General features: G+C 40.9%; 1 protein-coding gene across 5 annotated transcripts in view; it reads left to right on the top strand.

Annotated features, from left to right (window-relative positions):
- Positions 1-27217, top strand: part of TBXAS1 (thromboxane A synthase 1) — a 253833-nt gene that overhangs the window by 18236 nt on the left and 208380 nt on the right. For 2 of the 5 annotated variants that reach the window (XM_033057856.1, XM_033057858.1), the window contains one exon: positions 3287-3477. In XM_033057856.1, the coding sequence (XP_032913747.1) occupies positions 3380-3477 (98 nt within the window). In that variant the 5' untranslated portion in view covers positions 3287-3379. Of the gene's footprint in view, positions 1-315; positions 747-1578; positions 1739-3286; positions 3478-27217 lie in introns of those variants that run through there. The other 3 variants (XM_033057857.2, XM_033057855.2, XM_033057862.2) reach the window with 3 other exon arrangements.

Here is a 27217-nt window from a genome sequence, read left to right as displayed (position 1 = left end):
CGTGATTTAGGTTTACTGGGAAGGTCTATAATCCTGCTTTTTAATAAACTCTGTATTTCATGTTGGAACAATACTTGTGTATGTCAAGCATTGCTGAGGCTCACAGCCACAGTTGTATTCCTTCGGAAGTTGAAATGCATTGTTTTGGAAGAGCATTTACAGAAAATATTACTGGACTCAGACAGGGCTGTAAGGCACAAAGGCTTCCTGTAAAACCTGGATTGTCTGGGTGCCAGGTTTTTGTTCTTTTTCAGTTGAGGAACAATTCAGCCTCTCAGACTTTGAATGCTATTGTGTACTTCCCTGTTTAACAGCTACTGCTGGGAGCGTGTGTGCAGGCTGCAGCTCTGGCTGCTCAGCACTGAGCTCCTTCTGTCATTTGCTGAGGAGCTCTCAGGCAGTGGTGGGGAATGAAGGAGGAGATGGGTCTCTTCAGTGCAGGTTTTAGTCAACATCTGTTTGTGATGAGCAAGGTGGTGATGTGTGGATTTTAATTGCTATGGAAGAGAAGAGCGTGGATGGCACCGTGTCAAGGAGCTGCAAACCTTGGTAGATGCAATCTTCAGGGGAGCCTTGTGGTTGCAAATGCAGGCACTGCTGCTGACTCACAGCAGTCTGACAGGAAAAGGCTCTCTTCTGCTTGTCTCTGGCTTCCTCCAGCCTGCGGTTAGGGAGGACTTTGTCTCCCTAGCTCTTTGATACTGTTACCATACTGGCCAGCGTGACTCCACAAAAGGAACCCGGAGGTTGGTGAAAAATATCTGTGCTATTAAGTGTTAATTAGGATGATATATCTCACGTAAAAAAACTTGTAAAGAGAATTCTCAGGATTGATGAATAGCTTGTTTTCATTGCTCTCTGCATCCCTGACTCCTTTTCCCCCCACAAGTATCATGTGGATTTATGTGACTTCACAGAGCTGAGGTCCCTAACTCCGAGGTGATAACTGTAAGTGCCTCTGTCTGTAATGAGAAGTGCTCCAGGCAGGTTTTAGTCAATGCTTGCCACCCTTCTTAATGGTTGGAGGTACCAAGTTAAAATTCTTCAGCAAGAAACAGGTGATGTGGCTTAAAAAGTAAAACAAAACAAACATCACCATCAACAGCAGAAAAGGATGAAAAGAAAATTTTAAAAATGCTTGATTATGTGTTCTATTCCAAACTGGATTCTGATGTGAGACCCTGTTCTTTCTTAAGCATGTATTTAAGAACTATTCATACCTCCTTTCTCTCAGTGTGACTGGGAAAGGACTCCAGTGCTTCTAAAAAAACAAGTGAGGTCTGTACTTGACCTATGTGGGCTGATAGGAGCTGTGCAGTTGATTTTAATAGAACAACTGTTCTCTATATGCATAAAAATGTCTGTTATTAAAAAGCCAAATAAATTAAAGTGAAATTGGAATATTATTTCTTGCCTTCTGCCCTTGTGGTGGTTGGTTCAGTTTTTAGAAAAGACTGATGCATATCAATGTTTGATTTTTTTTCTTTTTCTGAAAGTCCTACAGGATTGGCTGCTAGTTGGGGATAGCATGCACCACTGATTAATTCCTTGTGTCACTGGTCTTGAATCTTGTTGCAGTTCCTCTTGGAGAACTTTCCAGCAGCAACAGCAGCAAACCAGCAGAGCTGCTATTGACCTAGAAGAGCAGTGGAGTTTTAATACCTGAAGCAAGGTTTTCTGTGAACTACGTCACTATTCTGTGGAGCTGATGAGCTGGTTAACACCTTTTACTTATTCTGTAAGGATCTGAGGCTGGAAGGGAATTAATGCAGTTGTGAAGCACAGAGAACCAAAATAGCAGTGATTCTGTTAGAGTAGAGCCAAATCTTCTTAAAATTAAACTCCATTGTGTTAGAGACTTTACTTTTTTGATACCTATATTATTAACTTCTCTGATAAAAGCAGGAAATATAATACAGTGATATTGGAGAAGCCTTGCACATTAAATCTAAGCTATTGTCTTGGGGTAGCAAGAGAAGAAACCACTCTTCATCAGGTGTGTTATGAGAATCAGATTTTACAGAATTTCTGGTTCTCAAGGTTACCATATAATTAAAAGCCAATTTCTTGCATAGCATTGGTTTCCTCATCTTTCAAATAGGTATTTTAGGATATATGAGAATTTGTTGTTTCATAAGTAACAAACAATACTGGACAGTTCAGGGAATTTTGTCACAGTCAGAGGTGTTTACTTGTAAGCTACTGCTTCTGATGTTGTCCTGAAGATTTTTTTGATCATGGAATTTGGTTACTTTGATGTATAACAGGTTGGTGGACTTTTCTTTTAGAAGTGCTTCAAGGTGTTTACCTTTCTAATTGGACTGGATCAGATGCTTAAAACAGGCTTGAGGTTTGCAGGCAGGAGGATATGGAAGAAAGCTGAAGAATTCACATACAGTGAACAAACCATTTCCAGAACTGCAGTCAAAACTTGATTGTTGTGTGCAGGTTGTTCAAGAGGATGTGGCAGCTAGACTGTGCCACAATGCAGAGATAGTAAATTTTATCATAATGGTGTTAAATCTGATACTAGAATTACAACATAGAGACAACCAAAGTATCTCTGGAGAGACTGGTTAGTGATGTCTCCAAGGGGGACAGTGCACTGAGCCAGGAAAATTTGCTCTAGCCCTCATGAACTTGAGATGATACAGCCAAACAGTGCTGTCTGCATGGACTTTCCAGCGTGGCAGATGCTGATTCATGGATCTGGTACCACCCAAGAAAAAAACTGGAATTTTCTACTCATTAATTCTTTCTTTGTATGCATTCTAGGAGTCACATTAGAGCAGTTTTCCTCTAATTCCACCTTTTTAGTCATGGTAATTTAATGTTTACTTTTTCCCATTCTTACAAGGTATAACTATCCTGAAAATTAAGTGCTATTGAAGTTTTATATTGCAAAAATGCTCTATTTTAGTTACTTCAGGGAATGCCACTGTTTGTACATCAGGGCACCCCTGAAGTGCCTTTGTATTTTTTTCCATGATCTGATGATTCCATAACAAGGTCAGGCTGTCTTCCCCATTTCTTTTCCCCACATATTCCCCAGCTTCCCATACTTGAATTCTAAAAGCCTATTCAACAACACTGATGTCTCAAGTGGTGGGTATGTAAATATTTACTGGCATGACAGTCAACAACAGTGGGAGGGGGAAAATTGCTACATTCTACCACTCAGGGAACCTTCGAGTTCTGTCTCAGAGAGTGTGGTCGATGAGAAGAGGAAAGGTTTGCAGTTTGTGCCTGACATGTTTTTGCTCTCTCGGTTCCTGTTTTGCTGCAGATGTCATTCATTTAGCTGTGGAAGGCTTTATCAGCCCTTGCAGAGGCTTTCCCCTGCACACAGCACTCCAGGCTGGAGCTGTAGTGGAGGAAAATGGAGCCTGTAGACCTTCTGGCACTGGCCTCCCTAGAAATGAACAGTACCACAGTCACCCTGGCTTTGCTGGCAGTTTTCCTGGTCCTGCTGTATTGGTAAGTGGTAGTGGTGAGATGGGTTGCACATCTGCTGAAGCACTGCCAGCATCTGTAGAGTCTTTTATCCATGAGGGGAAACTGGAAGGTAATTTCCTAGGAGGGAAATGGAGGGGGAGTTGGTTTGGATGCAGAGAGTGCAATAAATTCTCAGAAAACTCATGATGCTTTTAGAGAATTCTCTGCTTTCAATATTATCTTGTAAGTGCTTTACCAACTGCTAACAAAAAATGTCTTCTAAGTTAAGAACTTATTTGTTGGCTTCTTATTAATTTCTTTGGGCAGCAGGAGCATTGGTCCAGATCAGAAAGAAACCAAGTACTTGTTGGACTCTTCTCTCTACTGTGCTGCACACTTGTTCTTTGGCATAAGTGCACAGACACTTTAATTGCTACTTGAATTTCCTCTCTTGTTCTTTCCACACTGACTAGTGGACACAAATCAGAATAACAGCAGCCCTAATGGTTAGCACAGGAGGCATTGCAGTAACTGTGCTGAAATGAAAAAAAAAAACCAACAAAAACTCCTCCTGTCAGTATCAATTGTCTTGACAATTTATTTCAGAAATTGTATTAGCTGAACTAGGAGTGTTTTTCTGACCTTTTACTTGCATATCTCTTCAAATCTTACCTTCCAGTAAAAAAATGTTTTTTTGAGTTTTTTTCACCAATTGTATGAGAGTTCAAGAAAATGTTTCAGGGACTGTTGCAGAAAAAAAAAATCCAGCAAAAATCCAAAGCTAATCTAGAAGAGAATAGTGATGGCACTATGAGTTTAGCACAACTGCTGTTGCAATGTAAATGACAGATCACTTTGCATATATTTTGTAATTCTTTAACCCTATTGAGCTTTATTCAATTTCCTTCTGTGTCCAGGAAGGGTCTAGAGAGACTAAAAAGAGTCAAACCCATATTTGACGTGTGTTGCTGTATCAAATAGATGGGTGAGCCTACTTCCTTAACAAGATCTGCCCACATCATCACAAACATCCAAATCCTACTTCCTCTGAATTTTATTGGGAAAAAGAATGGTAGCTCTAGATCATTAAGTAAGACCATGCTGTTTAGCTGTAGACCTGTGCATCTCTGGGAGCCTAAGGGGGAGAGAAGGAGTACAAAGGCACATCCACAGTTCAGAAAAGCAGCAGATCAGCTGGTGAGATCTGGCCACCTGTGAATCATTGGAAATAGCCTGATATGCCCATAGGACATATCCAGATGTGCTGAGATCTCCAAAGACCTGGAGCTGCTCCTTGTAAATCTTAGGTACTGTCTGGTATGTGCTTGCCCAGAGCCTTATTTTCTGGTTCAGTTTAGGGAAGGCTATTCCTCCCCTTGAAGTTAAGACAATGGTGGCTTAGTGAACATTTGGTCTTGCCATTAATAAACCTAACTCTAATTGCAGAGTTAAACCAGACTCGTGGCTATGGTCAGTTACTGCTGAATTGAGTGCCTACCATAAAAGTTTCAAAAAGTTCAACTTAGCAGTGAGGGAGAAATTGTCCAACAGTAGAGACACCTCATTCAGTGTGTCTGCTTTCCTGGCTGAAGGTGAATTCTGGAAAACATCAAGAAAAGGAAGTAGAAATTTTATATGGGAAAAGTGTTTTATACTTGAAATTGCCAATAGTTACAACTAACCAATTTGTTGATCTACAATTCAAGTAAGATTCAAGTTTATTTTTAAGTAACTTATTAAATACAGGTGCCTATAGACCACTCTTCCAGTGGGAAGCTGGTGATTATTAAATTTGCAATGAAATAAACTATGGGCTGTTGGTAGGTTTGCCTGGTGGCTGAGCTGTTCACATCTATTTATCTCAGTATAGTGCAGTGCCTGAACCTGTAAGGTTAAAGTCTTGAAGAACATATGCAAGTGTGGTAGTTGTTCAAACTTGTCAACATTCTAGTTTGAGTCTATTTTGTTAAAGTTTTTTATACTGCCTGCGTGTTCAAACAGATTAATAAAACTCAATGCATGATCACATCTTCCTTTATTCATGACTGAAACCTTGGGTTCAAGGAATTACTTTAACAGTGTGTAAAATGCTTGCTAATAGAAATGCAGATGGCTAATTCTAGAGAATGTTTTTACTACAATCATGTTATGTGCCTGATTATCTGGCTCTTCTAGGAGTTAGAAAACATGAATTTTGTATATGGAGGAGTAATAATAAAGTAATAACTCTTAAGGTTCCTTTGAGGTTTTCTTTATAAGCCTTATCCTAATGTTTTAATAATGACTGAATTATTCTTTTTTTAGCTTTTCTTTTCCCCAGGATTGTATCTTTTCAGAAGGGCAGTCCTGGGGAATGGGAGGAATGAATATTTGCTGTTTTAAATTTTGTTATGGTAGTACAGTATGACTGATTGGGGTCATGTTGTGTCAACTGCTGTGTAGGTACAAAGAACAGGCAGTTTGTCCACCTTGTTGGCTGTAAAAGGCTTAGTAAGGCTCAACAGAAGGCAGTTGCAGGTTGCAGAGGAGAGAGTCAAAAGAACTAATGCACACTGGAATAGGAACATGGCAGCATTCATGTTATTGAGCTTCTTCCTTAGGATAATTTTTGTAGATGGGGGTACTCAGTAGTTTAAAACTACAACGTTGAGCTGCTGTCCATTGGCTCAGCCTCAGTCCCTGTTAGTATGTGTATTGTAAGACCAGCTGGGATTTGTCACACTTCAGCTGGCAGGTGGTATCTTGCTAAACTGTGATAAGACCAATCTCTTCACATTTTTGGGTATGGTGAGGTCATATGAAAGAGGGAGAGAAGAAAGGGTTGATTGGGAAAGGGAGGAGAGGCTGTAGCTGTATAAAAATAAACTTACAGGGAGGATGCAAGTCTTAGGAAGAAACTTGGATGATTTGATAATTTTTAGACTGTTATTTATGGTACAATGAAGATAATCAATAACTTTTTATAACAAATAATGTAATAGCACATCTCTGATTTCTCATGCATTGCTATCAGTGTAATATGAAGGTGATGGATTACACTACAGTGTAATGTGTCAATTTTAACTCAGTGGAAGCAACTATACCCCCTCAGTGTTTGTCTTCTTCATGACCCTAAGTCAGCTCTAAGGAAAGGCTTTGTAGAGTAGTTGATTTAATGTTGGGAGTAGAAAGAACTATGAAGCCTTTTGGGTACAGTCTATTAGGATTTGAATGGGAAGTTTTTTTTTTAGTAATCTGTTAAATTAAGAGGCTACTCAAGCTTCTTCCCTTTTCCTCATTCCTGAAAGATTTAGTCATCTGCTATCCTCCCCATTCTTGCTACTTGTTCTCTGTAGGTAAAAGTTCTTGCAGACTTCTTATGAATTCTTGGATGTCTGTTGCTACATCATTGTTATTGTGATAGACAGGTTACTGCTTTGTTGACCACAAAAAGGCATAATATGGCTAACTACCAATGTTCAGTAATATCAGTGGCACAACACTTAGTGCTCTTAAAAATGTCTTATGTGTGTCCTCCCCTGTGATTTCTTCCACCCAAACTGATTATCAGAGCAGTTTCTTTTAAGAGCACTTTCTCTCTCAATTGCAAGCACTGCTGTCTCTATTTGCCTAATCTCTGTGAATCTCAGGGGGTTTCTTTAGGCATGAAATAAAACCAAACTCTTAAGGGAAGAATGAGGTTAACATTTACAAATCCCAGTGATATTCTCTATTGAAACATACAGTAGTATATCTATGCAACATATTGTTCATTTTCATTTCAAACATATGCTGAGTTGGATATCCCATGCTTGGCTGTAGCTGCAAGCATTGCTTTGTGTCTTTCATTTTGCTGTCTGGGTAGATGTTTGATAAAATGAAAGCAGGAGTTTATCTTGCTTTAAAGTTTAATGTACCATAAGCTGAGCATTATGAAGAAGCTGTCACAGCATTCAAATACCTGTGTTCAAACTGGATTATCAACATTTTGTCTAAACAAGCCTCAGTTTTTTTAGAAACATAGAGGTTGGATGGGAGTGTTTGTTTATGTTTGTAAGCTCCGTGTCTAATTGTATGCTTTCAAACATAGCAAAACATAAACTAGTGGTGTTCCTGTCTGTTCTGAAAAGCTAAGTAATTCAGAAAGAAGTCATTTTTACATTGAAGTAATATTAATGATTATTTGTGCTAGAGACAAGTATAGAGAACCTAAGAGATTGGGGTCTTCCTAGATCAAGGTACTACCCAATCAGTACAGAACGAGTCAATCCTGACCCAAAGAATTTGCTGTCTCTGATAAAAAAGAATGGAAATTAAATGTAATATTTTTCCTCCTCTGACCTTAAGTCATTTGCACACAGTTGGATGGGGGACATGTTTGAATTCATCAGTTGGTGCCATACCTGTACCAGACCACATCAGAAATTGATCTCAGGACAAGGTAGTATTTCCATACAGGTGACTTCAATATCATTGCTTGTTTGGCATTACTTTGCATCTGTGCTTTTGGAAAGGGCTCTAAAGGGAGAGTTTAGAGGTAATCTTTCTCCAGCAAAAACTTCATTCTGGTTTTGCAGAACCTTGTTGTTTGGGGTTGATTTAGCTAACTTTTTTTTTTTTTTCTTAAGTAAATGCCATTTATTTCTTGGACCAATTTTTGCCCCTCAAAAGATCACTATTTACAAAAGCTATTTGACATCTGGAGCTCTAGGTCTATGGTCTGAATGCAGGCATAGGGGAAGCAGATTATTTTCCCTAACACATCCAGATAATATTTCTGGACAGATTCAGGCACAGACAGTATAAAACTTTCATCCTTTCTAGGTAGGTAGGCCCTAATTTTTTACCTGCCACTGCTGCCACCAAAGGCACAGGGCTGCTAGGACAAGAATGGTTGGAAACAGGCCTAGATGTGGAGCATCAACAAACACTCAGAAGGATGTACAGCTCTGCTCTTATATCAGCCTCTTTAAGGTGAGAGGTTCAGAGGGGCATCCTAATGCTCAGGTGTCAAAGCCTGCTCATTTCCCTTTCTTGCACAATGCACAGCTCTGTAGACAGAGTGCTCAGGGGCTGGTGCTCCTGTACTGCTGCTGGACTCTGGCTGCTGGACTTGTCTTTGTCTCCCACATCCTTCTGACCAGCAAAGTCTGACATCTGAGCTGGGATCTCAGGCTATGGTCCCTAATGAGGCTTCCCCTATTACAACCTTGTTAGCTTCTCCGTTTGCAGTGAACCCAGCATCAGGTTTACAGGATCAAAAGGCTGGGAAGTTTTGGGGTTTTTAATATTATGTTAACACTGGCTTGTGGTTGTTTTAAATTTTTTTTCCCTAAAATGGCTATTATCAGTGGAAATCACTTGGCTTTCCTCCCCTTCATTTGAATGTCCCATTAGAAAATCTAGAAGGATCTGACTCTGCAGGAAACATCAGCAAACTGCTGTTGATGACAGAAGAAAACCTAAAAGATACTGAATTGTGTTTGTTATGCAGTTTCAAATCAAGCAAATCTGGAATTCCCACTAATGTGTCAAACATAATTTGATCCCACAGCTTTACAATATATGGCCTTGTCTTTGAGCTAAATCAAGCATCTTTAGGTGAGAAGGAGCAGAATAAATTACTGAATACAATTTGTAATATAATTTGGAAAAGTGCCATACCACACATGACTAAATACTTCATTTCTCTGAAAACAAAATAGATTAGTTTAGATTTGATAATCCAGAATGAAGTTCACTCAGTGACCTGATTATGCTGCTTTTAGGTAAAACAATGTTATCTTACTTTTGGGGGAAGAGGCAGAACAGTTTTCTCTTGTTGTTATTGAAGCCTCAGATCCCTAGGTTCTCTGGGATATCCTTAGAGGCTGTTATAACACCTTGATTATCCAGACAAGTGCTGGGCCTTTCATGCTGTGCTGGTTTGGTTTTGCTTTGTTGCACTGCACCACGAAAGTCAGAAACCGTCTCTGCTCAACTTTTGTTTGGTTTTCAGTTTAGAGATTGCATGTCCAGCAGTGTTTATTTGAAGGCCCTCAAGTGGTTGCTGAGTTTTTTGCTTTTGTGAAGGTGCACTTTACCGTAAAAATTCTGTGTGAAAACTCAATCTCCAGCCTATTAATTCCTTGTAGTTTTTGTTTTTCCCTAAAATTTTTCATGCCTTTCCCCATTAAATCCTAAATTAAAGCACAGCTTGATTTCAGTGAGTGGAGATTGGAGCCTTAATAGTATGTAAAGGCAGTCCTACAGGGATAGGATGGCTTCCTTTTATGAAACAAGCATATTTACCTGTGTTCTGCTATAGTCTCCAGATCCATGCTAGTGAGCTGCAAAGCTGGATAATGCACACAAATGGCTCTAGAGTAAACAGCAGCTGGACTCAGCCTCTGAGCCATCCCATTTCTGTTTCCACCTCCTGAGGGGCTTGGAATGGCCTGGGTCTGGTCTCAACTGTGTTGCCTAGGCAGGAGAGACCAGCAGGGGAGGGAAGTACTCTGACTTCTCCAGCAGGCAGCTTCTGCCTCGGAGCCTGCTCTGGAGCTTCATTGAGCTCTTCCAGTTTGGTTTTAACTTTTGATCTGGTCTTTGCCTTCAGGCAGGTTGCTTTATTTAACTTGAGGATATTTGGGCCCCTCTCAAACTGATTTTGGGTATTCCAGATTATCTTCTAGGAGCTCCTGCCTCCATCTACTGATAGTATGACGAACATGAGGAACTGAATACCCTGCTGGTGGTGCTTTAAATGGAATTGAAATTAGATGGTGGGAGAAGGCAATGTAAACAACTTCCTCGGAGAGAAGGCTCTGCAAGCAGTTCAGCACTCCATCCATTGCACTGGGGCTGTCTCTTGCTGTGTCTGTGCATTTAATTGGCAGGCTCAGAGGGGCCTCTCAGGTCTGCTGCAAAGTCTTCAAGCACTGCCATGAGCTCAGCTCTTCCCTGAACCCCAGGGGTGCATACTGCAGTTCCTGTGACTGCCCTGCACTGGGGGAACTTGTTCCTCCTGTGCTCCAAGATGTGTGGATTTTTGTCACTCCACTTTCAGATAGCACACAAAATGTCCTGCTTGTGTTCCCTCTTAAATGAAAAGTTAAAACAGTTTTGACAGGTTAGAACTCCTCAGAGTGCTGGAATATAGATCTATGTTCTCTTTTTTTTCCTTGTCTCCTTTAACATTGTTCCCATCATTTTAAAAAATTGCCCATATTCTTCTTCACTCCTTTTTGTCTTTGCATTAGATTTCGTTTTTCATACCAATGTTTGTTTTGTCCTCACTGCTGGCTCACAGGTAATTTATGCCTTTGATTCCCATGCCTTGCTCTTCTGTAGGGGAGTTTTATATAGTATTTAATGGAGCTGTCTGATAAATGTTTTAAAATGAAGACATATTATTGAGAGATTGTTTTTTATCAGTTCTCCTTGACACACCCAAAATCTTTAGATGGATTTTCCCTCTCTTGTGTCTCTAGTTCTGTTTGTGTTTTTCTTTCCCTATTGAAAACAAAGTTTACTGTTCCATAAGCTCAGTATGTGCTAACTGCTGTGAAACAGCTGAAGGAGCTCAAAATATTTTCTGGTTTGGGTTTGGATATGCATTTATTTCATTTTCCCAGGAATAGCAGAGGAGCTTGAGAAAATGATGTTCCATGTCTGCCTCTTCCTTCCCTTGCTTTACGTGCCATGGTGTACACTTGTGACTCTTCCTTTTAAGCTTTACTATTTATCTACAATTGGAGTGATGTGTGAGGTCAGTAGGAATACAAGAGTTTTAATGAAAGATCATCTAGCATGTGGGAGATTCTCCATACCCCTTCCTTTGGTTGTTTTTTTCCTGGCTAGGTGCTACTTTCATGGTTCTGCAGAACCTGAGAAGTTGTTGTGGGGAGCAAGGAAGCAACAAAGAAGGAAAAGGTCAAAACTTGTTTGGTTTTGGCTTTTTTTTCCTTGGGTATAAAAGAAGCTGGATGCCCAGCAATGGCTGGGAAAGGACTAGAAGGAATGACTGGGAACAGCAGGATATGACTCAGTATGAATTTGCAGTAGGTTGTTACAGATTGAGGTCAAATATGTTTGGGCAAATTGAGGCTGGAAGAAAGGAGCTGAACTGAGATGTAAGTTGGGAATAGGAAATGGGACAGTGGCTGTGTGCTTCCTTCTATGGACAAAGTAAAGTCTACTTCCTTGGAAAGAATAGTTCCTTTCAGCCCCTAAAAACCTTGTGATGCTCTTTATGAGTTGAGAAGCATGGGAAGGATGAAAAGCAGACGTTAGAGGAGAGATGAGTAATTGATAATTGTATGATCACAAGCTCCTGCTGAATGAATGCTCTTGGATGGGAACTCTTGGTAGAGTTCTGAACCTGTAACCCTCAGTATTGTTTTAACACACTCGGTGTCAATAAATCTGATGTAATCTGTGCATGCATGTTTGTGGTTTCTCATCCAAAAAGCTCCAAAGAGCTTTTATGTAAACACTCTCTCTGTAGAGCTATAACAATTGAAGAGGTTGTCAAGGCATGTGGTTTGAAATGTGGGAATGACATGAAATAAAGCCATCCTGGGAGAGGAAGGAGCAGCTAAAGGATCTTCAGTGGGTTGCATGCTAACATGACAGACAGAGAGTGATGGTGGTCAAAACTGCAATGTCCCTCTTCGATATTTAAAATATCAATATGATCAGTTTGTTCTCCAAAGACTTTAAATCTCTGTTTTAAGATTTTGTGAAATACTCATCGTGGCTTGAGGTGAAGCAATCTCTCCAAACAGAGTTCTCATTATAAACTATTAGCAGCAAAACTAGATTTCACTGATTGTAATACCATTGTACTGGATTCATTAATGTCTCTGAATGCTGTGATGAGCTTCAGTATGGGACCCTGGGCTGACCAGTAGTTGCTCAGTAGTCATTCAGATCAGAGCTCTGGCCAACAGCTTCAGAAAGAGCAAACACCTCTTGGTGGCTATAGAAAGGCTCCAGATCCCCTCTTGTAGCTCATGAAACAGAGTTGTTCTGGAGTAATATTCAGCAGCCTTCACTTCTATGTATCTGGCTTGTGATCTCTCATCTCCTCTTCAGAGCTAGGAATAGGTGGTACAAAGATAAAGAATCCTCGATTTTATGAGAACTATTCCTACATATGGCAACAAACCTTGAGCCTTTCCTATTTCGGAAGAGTATTACATTAAAATTTGTTTGTCTATAAGAAAGTTTTAGACCTCAGGTAATTTCTCACAGTTTGTGTAGTTGTGTCTCTCAGTAGTTGTGTCTTCAGTAGTTGCATTTTAAAATTTTAAAAAATTTAAATTTCTAGCAGTAGTTCAGTATTCAAATGTTTCACAATATATTTTCTTTCCTGAGATGTAACTTTTGTTTAATATAAATGGAATAGCTCTCAATTTGAGTGGAAAAGCAGCCATCTGGTGTCCTCCTAGGACACAGAGATGTTGTCTGTTATTGCCTGAAAGAGACTGTCAGATCTTGGGTGTCAGACACAGAGGAGTGAGGAACCTCCCCAAGCAAGGTTGCAGAGTGATCTTGGAATTTTAATGGTGGGCACAAGATGGTGGAAGGACTGTAGGAACCTGTGCTGTCTCAGGCCATGGATCTCATAAGGACTGGTGTATTTACAGCATAAGTATGCTTATCCTGCCATGATTCAGTCTGGGATCTTAGAGCTGGGATTTGGTAGTTTATCCCTAACCTGCTTCCTCAGCTTTAGGAGATTCTAACCATTAACAAGCATGGTAAGAAGGCTTTTACTTCCATGGTAGCTTGGTGACTTAGCTCCTCTTTCAGGCTTTAACTGTGTCACTGGTAGACATTTTCTATTTAATTTTTGACATTGCTAGGGATTCTGTGCTGTAAAGCCTCTTCCTCCCTCCTTCTCCCCCTTTTTATTTACGTTGAGTGAGAGCATAGCCAAGCAGTGAGCTCAGTGCCATGGAAGCATTTTATATTTTGAGCAGAGATAAAAATCTCATTCCTTCTATAAACAAAGCAAATCAACAGATGATGCCCAGGAGAACCATTTCTCTATAGCCATTTTCCTCCAGCTGCTTTCTATTCTGTGCAGCTTGCAATGCACCATATGAAATACGTGTGCCTTTCTGTGTGTGCAAAGCACAGGTTTCCTCCAGACAGTGGCAGCTTCCTCATAAAAAAATAAACAAAAACTACCAAAACCCCCACTTTTTTATTTTATGATACTGTAATAATAAGATTACTAATAAAGTTGAGATGCTTGGTTGTTTAATAGTGTGTAATTTAACAATGCTAAAGGATATGCTGGAGGAACTGCATAGTCACAGCCACTGCATTGTGAACTGCCTTTTTTGTCCGTGGTAGGTGTTTTACCAGGACTGGAGAGTACTGATATCAATCAGCGACTACTCAGCAGTTCACATTAGCCAGCAGAAAAAGACTGGAGGCCCTTACAAGATGCGTTCCACAAGAATCTTTCTTTCATGCGAAGGGTGGTCGTGCAGGGATCCTCAAGAACAAAGGGGAAGCAGTCATATTTATAGGTTCAAGGGGGATTCAAAATACAGCCAATAGAAAGTTATACAAAGGACAGCATCCAATCTAAGTGAAAAGTTCTAAAGGTGAACTGACCAATTACACAAACTAATTTCTATCCAATTATCTTCCAAAGCGATAGGAGAGTGACCAAATTCTTAAGGAATTCTGCTCAGCCTTGGTATCTAGGAGACCTTATCTATTAAACTACATGCCAGGGGCCAGGGACAGATGGTTTTGGGGGAATTGTATCATCCACACTGCATCTTCCCTCTGAATGGGTCTTGACTATTGTCTGTGGGAGGATGAGGGACAGAAATAATCTGGGGGAGGCTGAATGCCTCATAAACATGGCAGAGAAGAGAGTGCAACAAAAAAAAAGATCATTCGGAGTTTGCTGCTCTGTGTGGGCTTGCATGTGTCCCTGTGTCAGTGAGGAGATCCTCTCCAGTGCTGCAGCAGTTTTGTGTCTGGGCACAAGGCTGTTGCAGGTAGGAGATTGGTGGAAGGTAAAATGAATTGGCTCCTTCATCCTATTCTAAGTCCTTGGCTGATGGCACCTCTTGCTTTCCTGCTTTAGTTTGGCCATGGTGAACAGCTCAGAGGCTGAGGTGAATGGCCAAAAGTTGCAGGGGGGTGGAGTTGAGACCCCAAGGCGCCATGGAAGGAGATCATGCAAGGGAAAGAGCAGAGGGTTGCCTGGATGAGGAGCTGGTAGGTAAAGTGTATGGCAAAATCTCAAGAAGCTTGGCAGTAGTTGCAGGTCAGCCCTTGGCAGAGGTGCAGCTTCAGACATGTCTTATCTTAGCAGAATCCATCTGCTCACCTCCCCCTCCTGAGACGTGCTCCTGTACAGGAGGAGGGCGGCCAAGCCAGATGTTCCTAAGCTGGAGCCTGGGGGAGTAGTATGTATCCTTGCAGGGGCGGAGAAAGGTGATAAAAGTTTGAACGTTACTAGGGTAATGGGCTGTCCTTTTGCCATAAAGAGTAGCCTCTGAGATGTGAAGGAACTTGCAACTAGTGGGGGGACAGGAGGGCAGTAACATTTGGCAATATTACTTTTGATTGTTTTGATAAAGCACACTTTAAAACTGAAGGAAAATATTGCGGTTTCACATCCAAAAGGCTCCTGAGAGCTTTCATGTAAACACCTTGCAAGTATCCATGTACATATACATTTACACATATATAAACACATAGCAAGTGACTCAGAACAAACAGCTTCTAAATAAGCAGCCAAACGAAACTGATCTGATCATTGGATAGATCATGTTCAGTGCCCAAAGCAACCCCCTCATCCCATCTCTAGCCAAATGTCTCCTGGCAGCTAAGGAAATAACCTTGGGTAAAAACAATAGAATTTTTATAACAGAGACATTAGCTATTGACCCTGAGTGTATTTTATAACACTGCCTTGCTTTTGCCTTGTATATCTTCATTCTGGTGTTGATGTGTTGTTCTGTGTTTTTGAAAAACTGCAATCTCTCCCCAGCACTCCAGGATCTGTCACTGCAGCACCAGGCTGCGGGTTCACACTCATCAGCACCGGATCATTCTCTGAGGCAGAGCTCATCTGAACAGGGCTGAGCACATGAGACAATTTTAATTTATTTAACTGGAGTGCAAGACAAGTAATTGGTACCGTTTCTACTATGCTACTGGGAGAACAAAGGCAGTACCTGATCTGATTTGAAGTTCACTTTTCTATATTAACAAATTCTAGTTAAAACAACTTTTTTCTACCAAATCAATTCTTTATGTGGTATGGCTGAGAATGTTTTGATCAGAGGCTTCTTGCCCTAAACCTGAGTTTGATGAATCATTAAAACAGGGTCTCAGACTTGTGTGAGAACCAAGTTCTCTTTCCTTTGCTCAATCACCCTGGTAAAGTTAGGGAGCAGCAAAAAAAAGTTCAATAAAAATTTCCCTGACTGAAAAGTGCACATGAATTAATTTTTTAAAAAAATCTTGTATTTGTGGAAGTGTTTCCCAAGGTGATTTGCTTATGTCTGAGCATTTAGGCTTGCGGGTGTCTATGGAGCATGAACTCAGAGCTTTAAGGAAACGAAAGCTATGTTGTAACATAGCTGACTTTTTTTTTTTTTCCCCCCAAATAAGTAAATTATTTTAAGTGCTCAGTTCTTTTGAAAAATCTGGATTTAAAGGAGGTGGTTAACAGTGGGAAATCTTGTTGCTATTTTTGGTAGCATGTCTGATTGTTTTTCTAGGTGACGTTATTTTGGGTCGAGTTAAGATCTGACTGTAAGATGTGAAACCATTTTGGTAAAGTTTACATGGACAGCCTGTCTCATTAATTATCCAAGAAATTCTGAACTCTTAAATAACAGCTCTAAGCTGATTTACTAATGCAAGCCCTTTAAATTCATAGACTGAATTTGGCTTGCGTTGCTTAGATCAGTGATAAAACATTATTGTGGGGTTTTTTCTTTCTTACCTGAGATCATAATTCTCCCACCTTTTAGCTTTCACATGGACATTTTTCTGACTAAAAAATGTTGTTAAACATAATATTGATACAGTAAAAGAGCAACCCACACAGAAACCCAAGCTGCACCATAAATCCTTCTCTGAAGTTGCTCACACTGGTTATGTAAATAAAAGAAAATTGATGCTGTTTGCAGAATGTGATGATAAAGGGGAAATTTCTCTTATGTGATAGAAAGTGTGTGTGTCTTTGTGTGCCCCTGTACCTGTCCCCCCACCCAGCTCTTTGTTGTTTTGGTTGGCTCTGTAGCTAATATAGACACCAGAGAACCGCCCCCTGAGGCAGAAAATGTCCTTTCTCAAGGTTTCACAGAGGATCATTACAGTAACTGTTTTGTCTTTTCCTTGCTTGGGAAAGACCTTTTGACTGATAAAATATATTGCTCAGTTTGGGAGGAATTACTGTATGCAACCAAATACTAATGACTTTCCTTTGAATCTGGTGGGTTTTGGTTCCAATTCCAAATAATGAATTGTATCTCCACAAAGTAAGGGATGCTTCAACCCCCGTGACTGTTGGTTCCCCAAGGAGGCAGCTGATCCATCTCTGGGGGTTTTATTTGTAAATTGCATTGCATTTGTAAATAGCTGGTGGCCAAAATCATTATCATTGTGTTAATTTAAAGATCAAGGGCCGGACAGTTTCAAGAGGTTTTTCTGAGCAAGTTGGAAGCTTTGTCTTTGTAGGCTCTGAGCGAATTGTTACAAAACACAAGAGAGCTGGTAGGAGTTTGTGGAATCATAATTAATTGACAATGGTTTTTCAAAAATGACATTTTTCAATTTATAATAAGCTGTTAAAACAATTTAGAAGAGTGTTGTGATAGTCCCTTGACACATGTAGGGAGCTTTGGATTAAACATATAAATAATGCTGAAAAGACTGTATTTAGTTCCAGACTGATCCAAGGACAACTGAAAAATTGAAGGTCAAATAACAAAATGAAGAAAAGAAAATTATAGTCCTCCTTGTTCTGTTCTGCAGCATGCTGCTTGGCAGCCGTGAAGGTTCAATACTGGGGAATTTGTCACATACGACTATTTATGATTTGTACTTTAGGCAAAGCAAGTAAGCATGAAGTGTATGTTCTTATTGACAGCAGCACATCACTGAGTCCTGTCACACTGAATCTGGAGAGCAGCTCTGGAGTACTGCAGAATTTTGGGAGACTGGATATCAAAGGATCTATGAAAACCCAATTAAGCATTCAATCAATCACATCTTTCCCCATGCTTTGTCCTGACCCTTAGGCTCTAGCAGTTTCTACTTGGAACTGAGCTGAAGTGTAACCATTCAGGTGCTAAATGGTGGGCCAGGACCACTGCTTGTTTTACTATTTTTGTTTGTATAAGCCTTTAAAACTATGGAACAGGAAGAACTTCAGTTCACTACTAGCATGGGAGAGCTTTCAGTCTGTGCTTGAGCAGGAGTTTGTTTAAACAGCCGGAGTGTAGAACTCAGTGCTTCCAACTGCAGAGACAAGGCCATGAGCTTCAACCCATCTGAGCTGACCCTCCAATGGTGGTAATGGCTCTTTTCCTCCTTTGTGGAGACACCTCGTGCCTTGCTGATCTGGTCAGGATCTAAGGTAAGTGCCAGCTGTATTCCCTTCGCTTAAGAATAGTGTCTCGTTTGAGTGGCTGCAGGTAGCACAGGCACTGTTGGAGCCACAGGACCACACTCAGCAGGTCGTGCAATTTATTCAGCTGAGAATCTGCGCGAGGACAGTGAAACTCTGAATGCTCAGCCTGCTGATACATTGATGGAGATTGTCAGTGATGTGACTTCTGCAATCATGTTTATGCGATGTTTCACTTGACCTAATCTTGCCAAGCCTGATCATGCCTCCCTGTCCTCTTGCACAGCTCCCAGCATGCCCAGAGCACTTTCCTACTGGTCAACCAGGCCACAGTCCTGGGGCCAGATCCCTTCCCTGGAGTATCTGCTGGCCACTGTTCTTCAGACATGTTCTGACTGTTCTGTTTTTATTAGGAGATTTTGGTAGTACATGGTGTAATTAATTATTTTCAGAGGCTTTATTTCATTTAAACTAGTCTCCCACTAGCCTCCCCCTCCTTGAGCCGCTTATATGAAGCCTTATTCAGTTGAAACTGCAGGGTATTGTCTCACTGAATAGTGCAGTTTTCAAATTGACTAATATACTTTAAATTAAATGTGTGCACTGCATGGACAATGTCTATTCAGACAAAGCTTTATCTACCAGTTTTGTGAAAATCAAACATATTTTTAGCAGTGTTAAAAAAACAAGTGGGAGCACATGTGGTCCAACCTGGCTAGCAGCTTGTCCCAAGATAAGTGCACTCAACTCTGAAACGACAACATTTAGAGAAATAGACTTCTTTTGCTTAGATGGAAACCATGTCTTGTATAATTTGTGTTTTTGCACTTTCACTTTAAATTTAGGCTTTGCCTGTCAGAGATAATGTGAAACAATTATTTCTTTCAATTACTAGCTGGCTGTTGTTTACATTTCCTATGAGCATCTCTCTCTCTTTCCCCCTCTCACCCCCTCTCCTCCCCCATTCGCTCCTTTCCTCCCTCTCTCTTTCCCACTTAAAAATATTTTTATGCATGCTGTATCTAAAAAAAAAAAAAAATCAAAGTGGAGGCCCAGTAATTAGGACCATTCCTTTAGCAATGAGTTAATCTCTTTGCAGAGGCAAAAACCAAATTGGGATTGTCCTCAGCTGAAGTCTCAGATGATGCATCATTTTTGGTCTGGTTGTTTCTTCAGCTCCTGAATTTATTATATGTTTAATCTTGTCTGTGTTTCAGAATAAGATGTGAACTCAGTTATGGTTTAGAAGATTGGTCGAAGTCTTATCCTGAGGTAGGCCCATATCAACTGAAATTGAAATTTGGCCAAAGAAAGTTGTATAAACCACCGATTCTTGCAAATGTGTCTCTCAATAGACAAGTTTCAAACAAGTGTTCCCCCATTCTTTTTTTCATTCAATATTACAAGGAGCAGTGACATGAACAGTATATCTTTTCAGCAGTTCATTTGTTGTGCACTACTTTTATAGCTTCATTTCCTTTACCTCCAACTTTAACACATTATTTGCAGACTTTAACACATTATTTGCAGACTAATTCTGAGTTCATCAACTTGGATATGCAAGCATATGCTTTTTCATTTTTTTTTTTAACCACCAGGATATTAATGATTTGTGTGAGGAATCCCTGTGTAGAACAGGGAGTTCAGCAGTGGCACAGATGAATATGGGAACAGCTCTGGCTTTGCTTTAGTATATGAAGTTTGTCACTTGGATATGCATGCACAAGAAGAGGGAGATAAATTACTGAAACCATCATTTCCCTTATTGTTGACTACCAAAAAAGAGATTAAAAGGGAACTCCCAGCCCTCACTATTTATGGAATGTCACCACAGCATATTTTGAAGTTGTTTCTGAAGGGTCATTAACCTTACTATCTAGAACCAAGTAAGCAACCAGCATTCTTCCAGCTGTCAAGTACAAGTTAAATGGGTTCTTTTAAATTTGTTTTTTTCTTTGAAGGGCATTTTGTTGTTTATGCTTAGTCTGTAAGGGTGCTCAAACGCCCCAGTTAAAGTCAGAGCCAGCCACATCAGGAGAAGTAATCTTTACACAACGTGGTATCTAGCTACACATGCCTTTGCAATGAGAGAAATACACCTTTCCCAACATGATCAGGTAAGAAATACCTTAGCAGCATAGAAGGCTCGATTATGATCTTTATTACCTTGCTGTAAAACAAGAGCAGCACTGCTGAACTCCATGGAGTTGCTCTAAATTAAAGTGTGAACTCTGAAATACAGAGCAGAATAAATTCACTTTATACACTTTAACTTGGAGAAGACAAGTCAGTGTGGCAGTCCCAGCAGGATTAACTGCATTCGATCGGTTTCAGGGCTTGTGTATCCCAGCATTGTAGGTAGGCTTGGGAAGCTTAGTTAGCAGTAGAAATGTCACTGCTCTTCCACAGAATGCTCTGGTAACAGCCAAACCTCCTAAATAATCATCATCCCTACTGTTCAGTGCGTGAATGCTGGGAACAGAAGTGTTGGGGGAATCTTTCGCAGTTCTGGCAGGAAACGTGTTTCTTGGAGAACAGGAGACTTTCCACTGGCGCAAGTCCTTGCTTTTCAAGACCTGTCTCTTTGCTGAGACAGCCATCTGGCCATCTCGGAGGGATGGCAGTTTGCAGTGTAGTGCTGCTGGGGGTGGGTGTTATCTTTCCAGGTGGCAAGGAAAGCCTCTCATGCTTGCATGCCATTGCCATCGGCACAATGCACAACTGCAGGGTTTTGAATGCCCAGATTCATTATTCAAACTCCAAAATATTATGCAATATTTTTTTTTTTTTTTTTTTTTTTTTTTTTTTTTTTTTTTTTGGCAAGGAGTGGGGGTAACCCTAACCCTGATGACTCCCACTGTTGCTATTCAAGCCATAAGCATGCCTTTACTTGCTCACAGGTTTCAGGACTTCGAGATTGCAAAGACAAGCCTAGAAATAAGCTCTGGTTGGGGCTCTTTATCTGAGCCCAAACTTCACTTCCTTATGCAATCATGCAGTTTTAATATTGATGCTTTCAGAAAAATCCAAATAATGAGGGATTCATGATAAAGCTGTGAGATTTTGTTGCCAGGTTTATTCTTGTGGAGCAGAACTAATAAAACTTTAAGGAAGAATCCTTAGCCAAGTTTTTAAAAGTAGGTTATTTTTATTGTGAAAAACAAAATTGAAAACAAAGAAAGAAACCCAAAGCTTGGAGATTGAAATTCAAGTTAATTTAATTCATGTGGCCAGTGTAGGCTTTTTGGTGAGCTGGAACCAGGCAAACATGTGTCAGGTGCACAGAAAACAAAGTAGTATCAGTATGTTGGCTATGAACTGATCTTGGCTTCCTCCTCCTTGTTTGCATGATATTACAATGAAAGTTGGCAAAAGGAAATACAATTGCATGTGATCAGACATTGACAGCCAAGGAGCCTGACTTTCTGTTTACAGAGGGGAAAATGAGGAAAAAAAAGGGGGAGTAAAGCTTCCTATGTGTCTGCACAGTCCTGGAAAACATGAAGTAAAAAATGTAAGAGAGGCTGTAATACCAATCTGATTTAAAAAAAAAAAAAATCTCCAAAATGTTCTAATGAAAAACATACTCTGATTCAAATTGCAAAGGAAAATCCTTATTCCCTCTGTGTGTGTGCTGTATTCTAGAGCAATTGAAAAATGCATGGTAACAGGAAAGGGGGGACAAGTATTTCCCTTTCCCGAACTTTTGATATAATTATTTAGCCAACTCTGAGAGAATCTCTGCATACTCTAAAGCTTCAGTCATTTCTGAAATATTGATCTGGGAAGGTCACTAAATTCCAGAGCTGGTGAGATCAGGGTAATGAGATCAGGTGACAGACCCAGTGGAACCCACTGATTTAGTTGTTTAGACACTGTAACCAAACCATGACCTTCTTGATCCACAGCCTCTTTGATCTTTGATGTGTGAAAACACAGCTGCTTTTACTGGATATTGCATGTTAGTGTGCATGTAGGCATTAGGGGAACTTCTCCTGACACTTATGTTAATTATTCTGGTGTCAGTTTATAAAAATGAGTATTTCCCACTGGCTGGTTATTGGAATGGGAAGTGGTCACAGCACCAAGCCTGACAGAGCTCAAGAAGCATTTGGGCAATAGTCTCAGGCACGTGGTGTGACTCTTGGGGATGGTCCTGTGCAGGGCCAGGAATTGGACGCCATGATCCTTGTGAATCCCTTTCAACTCAACATATTCTGTGACTAACTGGTGATCAAAGTCTCTTCTAATAGATGAGTGAGTTCAGGTCGCTGTGATTCCTGTGCTGTGCACAGGCAGAGGACCCTCTTTGCATGCAGAGACTTACAGGTGCCCCATTCCCATACTCAGTGCCTATTCCTCAATGCCTGCATCTCCTCTGCATCTCTCTGTGCAACGCAGCCCACTTTACTGATGTTGAGTAAACAGAGAAAAGCCTCCAGTGTCTGCCTTTGTGTAAAACTGCCTGTGGTCTGGGTCTGTGAAGGGATGAACCTGTGCTTTGCTATCTTTTTGTCAATCTGTATACTTCTCTTGGTTTGGGATTTCAACATCTCTATAACACAGTGGTTCTCTTTGGAGATACTCTGCCATCAGCTCTTCACTGCCTGTGCCAGAGTCCACATGGCATTTCCTTCACCAGCAGAAAAATAGTTATGGAGCAGAAATTAAGCCTGCTAAAGCTGTACCATGCTGCCATGGAAATATATGCCCAGATCCATATGAGATCATGCACTGGAGCCCAGCTGCTTCCTGCCCCAAGTTTAAATACCGTGAGCACAATAGTAAAGTTCCATGATGTATGGATGTGACCTGGAATCACTTAGAGCAGAGGAGCGGGATGGAGAATTTATGTCTAGCCCAGGGCAGAGCACGTGGGCTCCTGGCTATTGTGTACTGTTGCCTTTTCACTTGCACACAAGCTTATCAAAATGTTTTTGCAGGCTTGCTCCAACTTTCCTGTGCAGCTTTTAACTCTTCATTTGGGGATCTTTGTGAACTCAGCAGTAGCAGGCAGTACTCAGAGAGGGTGAGTAGTGAGAGCTCGGTTGGAGCCAGGCAAAAAACCCAGGCTGCTGCAGAGCTTGGCAGGAGCTGGGAGCCCACAACACTGTCTCTGCAGGCATGCTGGCTTGTCTCCTTTCCCCACAGGCATAAGAGTAGAAGCATTTAAAAATAAAGAGTGTCAGTGTTGTGTCCCTCTGAACATGATCTGAACGGATATTCTAGGGAGGTTTAAAACTGATTAGACATGTGAAGTGGCATTAGAAATATAAAGTGCATTAAGAGAGGCATCACGACTCCCCATAAAGTCAGGCAAAAAAAAATCCCATGATGCTTTCTGTCCCCATAAACAAATACTTCCATGGAGACTGTTTATGGGGTAAGCAAAGCTGGCCCCACAGTACTGAGAGCTAAACTAAAGATGAAAAGATGGTTGTGGGCCCAATAATCTTGACTACATTGACGTGAAGGTTGGTTCATACTCTCTTTCATGTGTACGGTAAGCAACAAATTACAGATCCTTGAAGTATGCTTTGTGTCTAGCAGAGAGATGGTTGTGTGTTTTGAGGAAAACAGACAATACCTCAAGCTTTCATCCAAATTAAAGAATTGAAGTACCTCCTTTTTATGTGTTTTCTGTTTGTTTGTAAAAAACAGCCTCACCCACTTTGTATGTAGCATTTGCACAATGCAGGAATAAAAAGTGATCAGGAGAACAGTCTCTGCAGGCACTGGCAGGTTTTTACAGTGTGCACAAAGCTCTGGAAGAAGCACTTTTAGGAACATTTTCCCCTGGCCACAAAATGCTCCTTAGCTGCAGAAAAATAGATTACTTCAAGGTGGGAGGTTTTTTTTTTTTTCATGTGTGCGTAGATGTTTTATGGTAAAATTAGGTAATTTAAATGCTCTGGGTTTTTTTGGTTTTTTTTCCTTGTGTTTGTTTATTTCTTGCTGTGGTTATCTATCAAGCACCAAACCAAATTGCTAAACATAGTAAAACACCAAAGCAAAACTGCCAAACACAGTCCAAATTCATAGCAGGGCAGCAAATAATTATTTTTAAATTTTATTGTGAATATCTGAGGAATCAGCTGAACATTTGTAAAGTACCTGTCTGAGCTCCTATCAGGCTGACTTCTAATGTGATTTTATATCAGAATTTGTATTATGAAGGAGTGTGGAAGGTATTATTTCTGCTGCTTAGCATTATCTGTTTGAAATACTCACCTAGAACAGAAGACCTAGTTGAACATTTCAAAGAAAAATAGCTTTCCAAGCATGCACTTTCTCTCTTCTAGGTTAAAAGAATTATGTAGAAGGCTTAAGCAGTTAGCTGTATTCTGCCCTTTCATATAATGCAATAGGGAATGATAATTTACTTTTGTGTTTAATATTATGCAGCTGTGGGTTGGCTGTAAAATCTGGAAACATGCTTACACCCATACGAGAGGCGTGCTCCACTTCCACTGTCTGTTAGAGAGATGGAAGAAGTATTGCTAGAAAACTCCACAGAGTGCAATAAAACTGTGTCAGGAGTGTGTTGCTGCAGGGATCAAATAACTAAACCTGCAAAAAGCTGCTGTCTGTTTTTCTGGTAGGATGCACGTAGATAATAGTGTACTTTAAAAAGAAAACTTTTAAAAGGCCAAATTTGACTGGCATTGTAAAGCCACTTTGAAAAGTAGTGAGCACTTTGTATTTACTTGCTTTATTACTTGTATGCAAACTGGATACACACACATATATAGGAAAGGTATGGCCAGAGCATTTTCACATGTGACTCTTGAGGTGTTAAATCAGCCAGCACCGTTAAATGGCTGCAGGGCAGGAAATGAGAGCTGGGTCCTGGAGCAGTGCACAGTGAGGCTGGGCTGCCTAGGGGACTACTCACTGGAGTCAGAGGGAGCTTTCATGGAGCTCTCTCTCTGTAACACATGGTATCATGGCACAGTATGAGTCAAGGAAATGGATTTCAAAGATGGTGTAGTCAAGGGATTTGGGAGAATCAAGAAAGGAAGTCAGTCAATCAATACTGAGGTGCCTGAGCAAGTCACTTAGAAAATGGTGTTTCAGTAGAAGGTGTTGGGTAACTGCGGGGAATGCTGGTAGTATTTTCTGCTTTACTAAAGATGGAAACACTTCGTTAAATTTAAACTCCTCTAACTTTCAGCTATCTGGTTCTTATAGCAACCCTGTGAAGTGCATATGTGATATTGAAATGGATTCGACAGGTTGTGATGGAGCCTGTGGGATTAGAGTTCACCTTCCCACAATGATCCTCTCTCTCTGGGCTGAATTTTTGCAGCCAGTACAGCTGTACTTGGCTATGGGCATGCTTCTGCTGAAACTCTCCCTGGAGTTCAAGATACCACAGTCTTGCTGGCATAACACTGCCAGCCATGGGCATGTGTCAGCCCAGCAGGCTGTTGATATACCTCCTCTCTTCTTGAGATCCTGGTGTTAGGCAAAAAGTAAACACACAGTGGGAGCCAGGCAGGAGAGAGAGGGATGCTCAGGAGGGAGAGGGTGATGCCATGAGAGGTCACATTTCTATAGGCTTTTCTGTACACTTTGTTCTTCCCCAGTTTACAAGCTGTGTTGGAGAAAAGGGCTGATGTACAGAGATGTCAGGCTGTGCCAGAGCAGAGCTGTGTTCTTACATAGCTCAATGTAATGCTGTATCTGGGAAGAAAGCCTGAATTATTCACTCACTTGCATAACTGCATGTAAGAGTGTTTATAATCAAGGACTTGGGCTCTGTCCATATTTATGAATGACCAGGGCTGAGTCTGGGCATAATTCCAGCACTGATACTGTGTGTGAGTTGCACAACTGTTGTGAATACATGCCATTGCTGCTCCATTTGAGGCCATGGGACGGATGGGACATCTGGCAGAGTTTGTGCTCCCTGCTTTGAGCAGCTCTTGCACAGAGGGGACTGCTACTGTACAAGCACAAAGCCCAGCACATTTAGAAGTCCTTTAGCCACTGTCTTTGGCCAAAGCAGAAATACTTCTTCTCCAGACAATACAACTAGTATGAGCCACCCCTTGTATTTACCAGGAGCCTATCTCCAGCAAATAATCCCCCCACTCCAGTTATTGACTCCCTTGAGTACTAATTGTTCACTCTTTTTGACTTTTATTAATGGCATATGTATATAGGGTCTTTACTGTAGTTGATGAAATGTTGGGCAAAGTGTTGTAATTAGTTCCACAGTTGCTTTGGCCATTGATGTGAAACACTTGTACTTCTCTAGATGCCACTCTAAGTGGGAATCTGATCCAGACCATTATTACCAACCCCTTTTGCTTTCACCTTCAGGTGAAGGAGTGGAAGCCTTGATGTTACTTTGGGGAGAAAATTAGCAAAATGGATGTGTTTGTTTCACTCACACTTGAAGATTCCACTCCACACTGTGCTCTTCCCACACCCCAACTGGACTGCCCTCACAGGGGATCATTCACCCTCTAGTTACCACTTTGCAATGATCTAGTCACAGGCAGTCTGTTTGTTCCATTTTCCTCCTCTTCACGGTCTCCTGTGTCAGGTGGCTGGGTCAGAGCCCCTGCTGACAGGACTAGTCCCAGAGTAGGTCTCCAGTCCCTTCTGGAAGTAACGAGGATCCTGTCATGCCCCTGTGTCTGACTGTGTGAGGCACAAAGCAGCAAGACCTTCCTTCTCTGCAGATCCTATGGTCTAGAGCAGAGGACTGCTGCTGCTGTTGTATTCATTATCAGCCAATAGCTGCTGGTCAGTGTTCTGGACGAAGGCTCTGCCTGCTGTACTGACATCCATCCAATTTGGGTAAATGCTGGATTAAGTAAGAGAGGCAGTGAGAAAATGTCATGCTGATTTCCCAGGAACAGTGTGTGATGTATAACTTCCTTGTCTCATCCTAAATGAATTAACACTGCTGTGGAAAATGGAAAAAGCCCAAGCCTCTCTATTCTTTCTCCTTGTACCTAATAGGAGAGGGAATTTGCCTTCCTGACCATATGCTATCAGTAGATTCCTTCTGAAATTACACAGAATTAAGGATGTAAAATAATGTTTCTTTACTTGCATCACATACTCTAATTTCACTTCCCTACCCAAAGTAATCTTTTCTCTTGGGAAGTGCAATTTCAAGTTTCTGAGAAGTTATCCTATTTTTTTCTAGAAACTATGTGTAACTTTGGACAATATGAGGAGTTT

The sequence above is a fragment of the Catharus ustulatus genome, chromosome 4 (genome assembly GCF_009819885.2).
Source record: "Catharus ustulatus isolate bCatUst1 chromosome 4, bCatUst1.pri.v2, whole genome shotgun sequence".
NCBI lineage: Eukaryota > Metazoa > Chordata > Aves > Passeriformes > Turdidae > Catharus > Catharus ustulatus.
Note: the sequence above shows the minus strand (reverse complement) of the source record. Positions and strands in the feature narration are given on the sequence as shown.